A 12,461-nucleotide genomic window follows, 5' to 3' on the forward strand; every position below is an offset into this window, starting at 1 on the left:
GATATTAATACATACTTTCAACATATTGTACCACAGTAGCCAGAACTATAACTATAATATTATTACTTTCAATAATGTTGTTGTAAGCTACTGTCATTACCTGCATATCTCTCTCTCTCTCTGTCTCTCTCTCTCTGTCTCTCTCTCTCTGTCTCTCTCTCTCTCTCTCTCTCTGTCTCTCTCTCTCTCTCTCTGTCTCATTGTGTCATACGGATTACTGTTAATTTATTATGCTGATCTGTTCTGTACGACATCTATTGCACGTCTGTCCGTCCTGGAAGAGGGATCCCTCCTCAGTTGCTCTTCCTGAGGTTTCTACTGTTTTTTTTCCCCGTTAAAGGGTTTTTTTGGGGAGTTTTTCCTGATCAGCTGTGAGGGTCATAAGGACAGAGGGATGTCGTATGCTGTAAAGCCCTGTGAGGCAAATTGTGATTTGTGATATTGGGCTTTATAAATAAAATTGATTGATTGACATGACAAAAAAGAAAACAAACAAACAAACAATATACAAAATACCAAACTGTTGAGAGAAGTACAATTAAACATATCTTATACAACTAATTTAATTTATTACAGAATACTTTTCTGGTAATTTAGGAGGTCTTCATCGCAGTCTTTTTTGTTGTTATTGTTTTTGTACGTTTTTAGTAAAATTAGATTATTTCATTTCTTTTTCTTTTAATTTAAATTCTTTATCATATTTCAAATGTGTCAATATATTGTACAGAGAAATACATACTTCCATTGATCGCATTAAAAATATAATCTATATTCATATTCATTCATGAAACAACAATATCAAACGTGACAAAATAAAACAATATAAAGTAAAAACCAATATAGACAACACGGGAAATACACTCAAACATATACTGTACAACTTATTTATTTTGTTAAAAAAGACTTTATTATTTGAGAGGTCTTAATAGTTTCCTTGGTCAAAGTTATCTTTTTTCTGGGAAGATAAGTAGAAAAAATAATTGTTAAAAAAGTCTTACAATAACAAATGTAAGGGTTTAAAAAGCAATGTTTTTTTTATTTTATATATGAAACAGTTGTATACTGACTTTATGTCATTCACAAAACTTTAACATGTATCTATTGATCTGCCCCCTCGTTCTTCACCCTTCACTAACCCTTACTCTGGTATCTTTATTCATAATCAACGTTTTCAGATGTTTCTGGTTCAAATGTATTTTGTTTTAGTTTGTGGATTCTGAAATTCAACTCCTCTTCAAATGAAGAAGTTTGACATTAAAGCTGCAGCATGAAGACACTCCAGGACTGAATTTTATACTTGAAACTTCAATTCTTAAACCACACAGCTCTTAAACTTCATTTTAACCCTTTAAAAAGTCTCTTGAACATCAGTATTACACCTTCAAAGCCCTACTAAGGTAAATGTATGCTTCAAAGGACTCAGAAACTTTAAATACCTTAAAACCCTTTAAACATAACTTTAAATCTTTACAGCCTTTGAGGTCCATCACATTTTAATAGTGCACATTAAAGACACATATTTTATTGTTATACTTTATAAACCTCTTGAATTTAAACTTTATAGCTTCAAAGTCCTTCAGACTTTAACTCACCACCTTATTCCTGACAGACCGTCTTGTTCAGTTGTTCATTGTTATATGTATATTATATATATTTGCCTTTTATTAACACAATTAGCTACCTGCAGAGTGCCAAATAAATATCAAGTATATGAAGCAGTCCTGATATAAATATGACACAACCTCAAAGAAAAAGGTTGAATCTGCTCAGAAAATCATAATAAACCGAGGCTGTAGTTTGGGGTGGTGGTTTTCTGATGGTTTGTATTTATCTATTTGTTTATTTTAATAATAATCTAATTTACAAATTCCTGTCTTTTACTCTCACTTTGGGTTTAGATGGATGACAATATTCTAGATAATTTTCAGATCTTTTCATCACACTGGTCACAATACTGCTAATAACTCAATTAATTTAAAATTAATTAATCTAAAATATTAGATTTATTTCTGCACTCTGGCGCCATCCAGCGGCCCCATCAGGACTCACACAGTGTCAGCTCAGAGTAAAGTGTCTCTGTTTGTGCTCTGTACTTACTGCTGCAGGCTGTAAAGGAATATTCCACCTCTTATTCTCTGATGCTCGGACAGTATATTAACATCACATATACTTTACATAATATTCACATAATAGATGTGTCTTTAAATCCTACAGGAAGCTTCTGGCTCCACTTCCTGTGGTGTGATTTATCAACCTGCCGACACTGGAAACGTGTCATCATGGCGTCAGTCAGGTCGTCATGTCGTCATGTCAACATGTCAACAAATGTTTATGTCCCCTTGTTTTGTGTCACTGAGCGTGTTTCACCTCTGAGGATGAAAAAAGTTTTATTTTAGACTTCCTGTTCAGTGAGGACTGATGAGAAATATTCAAATGTTCTTCTGACTGAAAGCTCCTTAAAAAATATAAATTAAAAGTTATTTATTTCTTAAAGCTCCAGTGTGTCAGATTCAGTGGCGTCTGTCAGTGAGGATTACAGATTACAGATTACAGATTACAACCATCTGAAACTTCTCCTGGTCAGAATTCCTTCAGTGTTGATTGTTGAGGAGCTGAATGATCCTGATTGACACCAGGAAACACTCTGAAGGAACAGGTTCAGGTTATAATCCAGTGTTTGTCTGTGAGCCCAGCACCTGCTAATCTGTGCTCACCTTTTTTCTCTTATAAGTTAAGACTGCTTGGCCAGTTGCACAAAACACTTTAAGTTCAGATTTCCCTTAAAATCCTTGTTCAGGTTTCCTCAAAATAAAATTGGTTGCACAAAACACCCTTAAGTCTTCTCCTAAAATGTCTTGTCTTGGTCTGATAATTAAGGAATCCCTCGACCGCTGCACAAAAGCCCTTAGTAACCAAAGCAAGGTTAAAAAAACCCTTAAGGTCCCTCTGACTAATATGGTTTTCTTGGCTTCTTTTCTTCTGACAGTTTTTCACCATCTAACTATAAACCAAGATAACAAGCGTCACAGCATGAGCAAACAAACAATCTCCATGGAAACTGTTACGCTGTAAAAGTCTTTTAACGCAAGAAATGAGTTAATGTTTTTCCTTATCTACAGAAACCTTTTAGGGGTGTAAGGCCTTAAGCTAAGGAGAAATTCAGCCTTAAGTGTCATACTTAAGGAGAAGACTTGCAAAACTTTTTTGTGCAGCTGGTCCCAGATGTTCAGAAGGTTGTTTTTTTTTACCAGGAGCTGAATTATCCACAGACGTCTCTTCCTCTCTGACACAAACAGACCAGCTGACTGACACCAGGAAACTCTGACTAAAACAGTTTCATGTTGGAAACCAGTGTTTTTGTGACGCTGCTCTTCACAGAGGGGCGACGGAGCTGCAGATTTTACAGCCACAGAAAGTTAAATTCTCTCTGCAGACATTTCCTGATGAGTTTAATAAAAGCTGACAGCTGTTAAGTGTGATGATGTGAACCAACACCAACACATCTGTCTCGGCGAGTTTGTTTGTTTAGATGAAAATCAGGAAAAGAACATAAAATAAATGAGTTTAACTGAATCTGACGTGAATGTGACACAAGCAGCAGCTGGCTTTGAGTCTTTCCTGAGTGAAACTCTGCAGGAAGTCCAGTGAAGAAACTTAACTTAATAAACAGTTAATGAACTAATCAGGAGGAAGCTGCTCACCATGTGAAGCTGATGTGAACATTCAGCGGTAACTGTGTATTCTGAGAAACGACTCAACAACGAGCTCCAGACTCAGGAGGAGAGATGAGTGATTGAAGGATGTGTGAGATGGAAATGAAGCTGCAGGAACAACTACAGACTGAAGAGGAGGAGTGTTGACCAGCAGGAGGGCTCACACACACACACACACACACACACACACACACACACACACTAACATCAGATGTGTGTATTGTATAATTAAGGGTTAATTAATCTGTTTGTGGATTCTGAAGTTAAGATAAACTTTATTGATCCATAGAGGGGAAATTCAAGTATCACAGCAGCACAAGACAAAAAGACATTAAATAGAATAAGATAATAATGATCGATGTATATAAAAGATAAAATGAAAATAAAATAACTACATCAAGATGAATAAAGTGACTAAAAACAAAGTGTGGAATAAAATAAAGTGTCAAGTGTCATGTTGATCAGATGCAAAATAAGTCCGTTCAGAGCAGGATGTAGTTCACATCGGTCAGAAACTTCTTCACCTTAAACCTGCAGAGATTCCATAAACCCCTTAAGCGTCCCTTAACATTCAGGTTTATAGGCTATCTAAAGAGACACTTCATGTGTTAAAGGAAAGTCTAAGGGCCTTGCGGGGAATAAAATTCCAGTTCAAGTTTTTTTGTTTTGTTTACATTTAGATTTAAGGTGTTTTATAATATGAAATTAAAGTTAAGGGACCTTAAAGGTTTTCAAGATTTAAAGTGAGACTTTAAGGGTTTTAAAGTATACATTAGTTTAAGTTTAGGAGTTTATTTCAAGTATAAAATGAACTCTGGGTGTTTTAAGGGTTCATTTGTGAGAGACTTTTTAAGTGTTAGTTGAGTGTCTGGTGAATTTTCCATCTGTGGGTTTAATGTCGATGACGTCTTCATTTCTAATTTGACTCAGTCAGTGAATCAGTCACATGACCAGAGGCCATTTAAGGGTCTTTTACATTAAGGTCACATAATTAACCCTTTAAATCTGCACTAAGATGTTAAAGATCCTTAAATGACTCTGTGAATAACCTCATCAAACTAAGACACATAAAGGTTCATCAGAGAAACGAACATTTAAGGGGAAAATGAAGGTGTTGTTCCAGTGGCTGATTATTGATGAGGTATCAGTAGTTAATCAGGATCAAACTGCAGACTGATGAGGCTCGTTAGCAGCCAATCACAGTGCTCAGTAATGAAAACACTCATCACATGACCTCGCGCAGCTCTGATGAAGTCAGCCAGTCGACCTCGACCTTCATCCTGCTGAGCTCTGAATGTGAAACTACTGATCACATAATAAAGTGTTGATGGCGTCATTGATCAGCTGATCACTTATTAATGTAACAGTATCAGCAGAGGAAGTTTCTGGATCATCACAGGTCAACGCACAGGAAATAATCAGCTGATAGAAACTGGTAAAAGCAAAATCTGCGGAATAAAAGCTTTGAAATGACCCAGAAACAGTTAAGTGTAAAATAATGACAAAGAAAAGCATAAGGTCGTTACGACGGGCCCAGTGCACGCTGCCGTGCACGTATCGCCTTGTCACATGACCAGAGACACTGGATAACATGGACATACATGTTGCTCAGCGATCATCACTGCTTATCTGTGTTTGACAAAAAAAGACCAAAGAAAATATGGAATGATTGATTATTATCTGTTACACAATGATCACATCCTTCTGCTGAAGATGTTCTGTTTTACAAAAAAAGAAAAAATAAACAAGACAGACGGTTTTGACTTGTTTAAAGTTGAACACAGCAAATGTTTAGAATTTAATGAGAGGTCTTATTTTCACTCATAAGGGCCCGTTCTCCACGCGACACATTGTTGGAGGGCCCACTCTCTCAATGGGCCCCCCGCCCTCAGGGGCCCCAGTGCACTGAGTCTGTATCTACGCCCCTGAATAGAGTTTAAATATTTTAATTTAATCAAGTTTAAAGCTTTAAAGCCATTAAATAAAAGTGTGCAATGTTTTCAGGTGTAAAAATAATAATAATTAAACTTAAATTTAAGGGGCTTTAAGGTGTCAAATAAAGTTTTAATGTATTTCAGTGTATAAAGTTTAAGATTTTTTTGAAAGAGGAATGATCTGTTTAAAAGTAAAGTTTCAAAAGAGTTCAAGTGATTAAATTAAATTAAATTAAATTAAATGAACCTTTGGAAATGAGAGTTTCAGGAGATACATGTTTAAGGTCTCGTGTCTTTAAGGATTCAGTTGTGGTGAGAAACTCATCATTAGTCATTAGTGTCTTTAACAAAGTGTTGATGGGTCGATTGATAAGTGATCAGCGGATCATCAGTCATTGATTTTACTGATGTAAACAAAATAAAGTTCAATGAGCTGATTGACAGACGATAATCAGACAGAAAATATTCAGCTGGTGAAATTAGCTCTGATAAAAACTAAAATATCAAAACAAGATTTTTTTTTTTTTAAATAATCGTGTCGGCCCTTAAATGTTAAAGGTGATGAGTTCAGGGCCTGATAGCTGAAATGACTGAGGGTAAAAGTTAAAACTAAAGAACTTTAATTTAAAGTTTAAGAGGATTTAAAGGTTTGAATTTAATTTAAATGGACTTTTAAGAAAAACTTTGTCAAATTTTTTTTAGTGTAAAATTGAATTTAAGGGTGTTTTAAGATATAAAATTAAGATTTAAGGGAACCTGCACGTACAAAAAATAAAGTTGAAGAGACTTTTAAGCTTTAATCATAAAGTCCTTTAAACTTTAATCTTATGCCTTGAAAAACTCCTTAAAGTTGAGCCTGAAGAGTCTCTTAAAGTAAAGACAAGTGCTCTGCAGAGACACTTAAGGCTTCTTTATAATTTTGATATTAAACAGTGTGAACCTCTGAATAAACCATTAAACTAAGTGACACCGTCCTGAAATGTTCAGATTAAAAACTAAGTGCTTTCTTAAGGTGGTTTTCAGGAGGATTTACTTTTAAGTGCAGATGTTTGAGGTAAAACAGGTGAAAACATGACATTAAACTTTAATAAGTAAATTAATGTCTAAGTGTTTCAACAGTGAAGCAGCATGAAAGTGTTTGAAGCAGATGAGACCAGCAGGTGGCAGCACAGGATCAGAGGAAAATATTTATCTTGACTGAGCTCAACTTCCTCCTCCTGTTTGTTATTTGGACTTAAACTTGATTTGATTTTTCATGACGTCATTATAAATAAGTCTAAAATAAACTGATTGAAGCCAAAGTTCACTTCATGGTTTAAGAGATAATAAACCAGGCAGAAAAATAATCCCGGGAAGTCTTCGAAGAGCCCCTTAAAGTCTCCAAGAAAAACACTAAAAATCCTTTAAACTCTTCTCAGAAAACTCAGCATATAAAACACTTAAAGACAAAAACCTCTTAAACCCGAAGCCTGTTTCCTTCATTTACACCTTAAAACGTCTGTTTTATACCTTAAATGTCCCTTTAACTTTACCAATGTTTTAATATCAAGGACGGAAGAAGAACCTTAAACTTTATTTTATGCATTAGAAAGACAAAACTTTGATTTAGGCTCTTGCAGTTTTCATATTAAGATAAGGGTAAAGTATGTATGTACTTCCTAACTTTAAGGGATTGAATAAGCAGTGAACTCTTGCAAAGATGATGACAATATGATTCATATTCTTTAAACATGCCTCTTATTTACTTATCTTTGTTTAACCAGGGAGTCTCACTGAGACTGAAGTTCACTTTAAGAGAGACCTGTCCAATCAGAACACGTTAAAATGCAGCAAATAAAACATACAACACAAAAATCCTCAATGACACAACAACACAGAGGCCTCTCTGTCTCTGTCACCACGGTCTCAGTGATGCTCTTAAAGTCATCAGTGGATATAAGTGTTTCTGGTTTCAGGTCTTTCTGCAGATTGATCCAGGTCCATGTGCAGAGGAAGTTTCTCTTATCATCCTTAAAAGCACAAATCTGAAACTAAACTGTGTCATCTGCACGTTTGTCTCTGGATTATCTGATTATTATGTTTGTGTTTGATGTGTGGAAACTGCTCAGAGTCCCCTTAGAGGGTCCATCAGTCTCCTCTGGAGCTCAGAAACTGAAACTGTCTTTAAAAACCTGCAGAACTCCTTCATGTGTTAGTGACGCACTCAAAAGCCCCTTAATGGACCCTGAAACCTCCCTAAAGACCCTCAGGTCCCTCATAACAACAGCCCCCCTCAGGACTCCCCCTCTGCATGTGCCCCAGTTCGGGGAACCGGTTTCACTGTGTCCAGGCGTGTTCCAACATGTCCTGCTGGTTTCACTGCTGCAGTGACACCGCGAGGCCGCTGGGGGCGCCACAGACCTGCTCTCAGTCTGCAGACAGTCCTGCAGGGTGGGGGGTGGGGGGGGGGCATGCATCCTGCTGCAGACAGACTGAGTGCATTTAATAAAAGTATAAATCTATGAACTTGACGTTGAGGATTGTTTTGTTACCGGTAAACAGCTCCGGTCCTGACCCGGGATATCTTTACCCGGGTCAGGACCGGAGCTGTTTACCGGTAACAAAACAATCCTCAACGTCACGTTCATGGAGCTGCTGCAGAGCCTCAGAGCTTCACAGAAATCAAACTTGATGTGTGAAACAAAAGAGAAACCAAAGTGTCATCTGAGGGTCTCGTGAGTGTCGCCTCGTGCTTTTTCTTTTATTTTTAACCGTGCTGGTGCTCAGCCTGCAGCCTCCCTTACACAATGCACCGCGCGCTCTGCTGCAGGGCTCGTGCTCTGACACGGGGCCGGTCACCTGCTGCAGCTTCTGCATCACCCACATTTAGTAAAAGCTGAATTTATGCTGTGCGGGTCTGTGAGCGGGTCTGTGAGCGGGTGCAGGGCCGGGCGGAGCTGCCCTCCATCCGGCTGTGTCTCGGGAGGATTCCGGAGCTCTCCCCGTGCAGCAGGAGCAGATCCTGGGAAGGAGAGTGTGGACATTCCTCCACATAGGAAGAAGCCTCCCAGTAAACAAACTGAGAGAGTGAGGAGAAAGAGGAGGAGGAGGAGGGGGGGGGGGGGGGGGGGGGGGGGGAGCGGGGGATTCTCCGAAACCACCCACGTGGGATCTCCGGCGTCTGCTGCGCGCTCAGCCAATGGGCGCAGAGTCCGGGGGATCTATTGACAGCAGCGGACCAATCAGGTGAGGAGCCGCCGGGCGGGGTGACGCCCACCGCAGAGAGCGCGTATAAAGAGGGAGAGTTTCTGCTTTCGGAGTCAGAGAGCTTCTTCCTCACTCACACGGACCCTCAGCTGAACCTTACCGGACCGGATCTTTGTACCGAGCTGGATTACCGCTTCTTGTTGTTTGGACTTATCCCGGGACTCAGCAGCCTCTCCGCGCGCTGTGGATATTTCTCATTATCCTGGAGTTTGTGGATTATTTGACTGACTTCAACATGACTCTGGAGGAGGTCGTCGGCTCCAACAGCACCGAGAAAAAGTAAGTTACTGATGCTTGTTAGCGACGCGTCATGACGCAGCGACACGCGGCAGCGCGCAGTCACATTCAGACCAGATCATATTAAACATGATGTCCTCTGAGTGTGTCCACATGCTGTGTGCAGCGTGTGGACACACTGTGCGGGTTTCGGTCACGTCTCTAACTGTGTGTGTGTGTGTGTGTGTGTGTGTGTGTGTGTGTGCAGGATGGAGACGGTGAGTCAGGCTCTGGAGGAGCTGCTGGTCGCGGCTCAGAAGCAGGACTGTCTCACGGTGGGAGTCTACGAGTCCGCCAAACTCATGAATGTGTAAGTTTGATTTTCCGCAGCTCATCACAGATAATGAGAGTCATAGATGATGTGACGTGTTGACGTTAACCGGGTCTCCCCCCTCCCCCCCCCCTGCAGAGACCCGGACAGTGTGGTCCTGTGCGTCCTCGCCACTGATGAGGAGGATGAAGATGACATCGCGCTGCAGATCCACTTCACGCTGCTGCAGGCTTTCTGCTGCGACAACGACATCAACATCCTGCGGGTGTCCGGCATGAGGCGGCTGGCTCAGCTGCTGGAGGAGGACACCGAGGACAGCAACGGCAACGAGCCCCGGGACCTGCACTGCATCCTGGTCACTGTAAGTCCGCCTCCCTCCTTCCCCGCGCTGCTCATGATCTACACATGCACAATAAACATAAACACAGATTAATACGTAATGATGTTTGTGTAACCGGAAGTCTAACGGTGTGTGTGTCCCCGCTGTGTTGCAGAACCCCCCGGTGCAGCCGCTGCAGTCCCCGGCCCTGCAGAACATCAGCAGCTTCTGTGAGGAGAGCCGCTGCAGGAACCAGTGGGTCCCCTGTCTGGAGATGCAGGACCGCTGAACCGAACTGGGCCGAACCGAACCGAGTCAGACCGCTGTGGAGCGGTGAGAAAGAGTCCAAACAGCCGACCTTGTGCTGAAGAGGAATAACGGCGTTTGAGTGACAGAGGGGCCGGACCGGACCGGACCGGACCGGACCGACCCGGGGCTTTACTGCTGCCTCTGGGGCGCGTGGGATGTAGGTACCGGGACCGGGCGGGTTGCGAAGGCCGGACCGGGCCTCCCATCAGAGGATGGGGGGGCTGTGCAGGTGGACTCAGGTCCTGGACCTGCTGAAAGGGGGGAGAGTCACGTGACTGCTGGATGTCACATGATTGAACCATGAATGGATGAACTGAGGATGAACTGAGGAGCTCGTGCACGTGGAGCTCCGAGCTACAGGTGTTCTGCTCACCTGTCCGCCCACACATGAACTGAGGACATGTGACTTCATGTTTTATTATATTTCCTGTTATTAATGACGCAGTCGGAGTCACACTGACGTCAGAGCTGCTTATTTAAAGGAACAGAGTCTAATATATGAGTGAATCCACCTGTTTATTGAACCTGATGAATAAATTATTGTTGAAGGAGAAATGATTGATTTCTGAGTGGTTCATCCAGGAGGAGTGTGTGTGTGTGTGTGTGTGTGTGTGTGTGTGTGTGTGTGTGTGTGTGAGTCATCCTCACAGCGATGACTACAACTGAGTCACCACATTTCAAAAGACCTAAGATGAAAACATTCAGCAGTGTAGGAGTGTTGTTGCAGAAAATATCCTCACTGATGTTAAACTGTACTTAAATGCAACATCTAAGAAAACTGGGGGACATGCACTATATGGCCAAAAGTATGTGGACAGCCTCCACATGCTGGATACTCTAAATATATCCATCAAATCAAACAGTCTGAGGTTGAAGATAACCTTGATGTGATACATGTGGCTGTATTTTAGGGGGGCGATGTTAGTGTTCGACTCACTGCTTCATGGTGGCACAAGCCTCGTTTCCACAGAGCAGTCCAGTTCAGTTCAGTACACTTTTTATCCCATTTCCACAGTGAAAGTTGTGGATGGTAGCAACAGAAGCGTTCCTTAGCGTCCCCATGTTTGGTCCCCCCTCTGTTGGGGTACCTAGCACACAGATCTGGTACTAAAAGGTGGAGCTAGAAACCCTGCAGTCTGATTGGTCAGTAGAGGACGCTCACTCTGGTTTTATGTAACCTCTGTTCATACATCAGTAAACTACAACTATAAAATGAAAGAGAAAAAAATAACTTCATTCACTGGGCCGACTGCCGGCAACTTTTAAGGTGGAACGTTAACTCTGCTACACACACCAGCACACTACGTTGTTACTAAATAACTCAGCTGACTTTTGATGTCACATTGTAAAATGAAGAGCAGGGTCTGGAGTTTCACTATTTACACTGAGGTAGTCACCAGTGGCGTCTCAAACAGCAAACGGTTTCTGACGCCCAGATCCACTGACGAAGCAGCGGTAGTACGGAATGAAAACAGGCTGAAATATGGCGTGTTTGATCCCATACTTTCTTCTCGCTGTGGCAAGTTGTATATAAAAAAACCATCAGAAGTATGTGGACACCTCTTTCTGTTTTGTTATGGGTCTGTCTTTCTTGTTTGATCCTTAAAGTTCCAATCAAGGAAAGTCTTACTTTTGTAGCGTATGATTGTTTTTTAGAGGTTCTCACACTTGGCGTACCACAGGGCTCTGTCCTCGGTCCTTTACCATTTTCTCTCTACCTGCTGCTCTATGTTAAATATTTCAAATCAGTTCACATTTTCATGCAGCTGATTCTCTTTAGCTTTAAATCATTTCATGCAATTGTGCAGAGTAGAAACTGAGAGACCTGCTCGATATGAAAGGAGTCCTGAGATAGCCAAATAAATAAAACCTGAATTGACTTGAAATCTTGTGAGCTCAGTGAAACTCACAGTTTGTAGCGACTTCTGTCAATGAAAAAGGCGGTTAACAGGCTGAGCAGGCTCGTAACATGCTGAAGATGCGTTTTATGGTATTTATTAACCAAAAATGTACAACTGTGATAATTAAGGCAAAACAAGATGAAATGAAATATTATGTTACGTGATATTACCGTCAACAGAAAATATCGGTGCCAATAATTCAGCCTCTTTGTCTCAGAGCCGCCACACCAGTGAACGAACAGGTAAAATAATGTGAAACCACATCGCTGTGCCAATTACAACTACCAGAAGTGAAAGTGACAATAATAATAACAACAGAGGTCAAACACACATTCTGGCTCCTACACGACTCCTCAGATAATCAGATTTTTCCTTTATTGTTTCCTGAACTTGTGTAAAATTTCACCTTTAAAATGCTTAAAACTTTCAGGAGCAGTTTTTATAATGTCCTGAAGAGACGACTGGAAACTGAAATGATTTTTAAATGTTGCA

The 12,461-nt window shown here is 40.9% G+C and overlaps 1 protein-coding gene across 1 annotated transcript; it reads left to right on the forward strand.

The window, feature by feature from the left end:
* The first annotated feature begins 8,940 nt into the window (after nucleotides 1–8,940).
* On the forward strand, nucleotides 8,941–10,623 carry LOC117253510 (growth arrest and DNA damage-inducible protein GADD45 beta-like). Its single transcript, XM_033621005.2, has 4 exons — nucleotides 8,941–9,172; nucleotides 9,378–9,479; nucleotides 9,579–9,801; nucleotides 9,935–10,623. Exons 1-4 carry the CDS (start codon nucleotides 9,129–9,131, stop codon nucleotides 10,046–10,048), a joined length of 483 nt encoding a protein of 160 aa, XP_033476896.1. The 5' UTR covers nucleotides 8,941–9,128; the 3' UTR covers nucleotides 10,049–10,623.
* Nucleotides 10,624–12,461: the final 1,838 nt, after the last annotated feature.

Source organism: Epinephelus lanceolatus, chromosome 6 (assembly GCF_041903045.1).
Source record: "Epinephelus lanceolatus isolate andai-2023 chromosome 6, ASM4190304v1, whole genome shotgun sequence".
Classification (NCBI taxonomy): Eukaryota; Metazoa; Chordata; class Actinopteri; order Perciformes; family Serranidae; genus Epinephelus; species Epinephelus lanceolatus.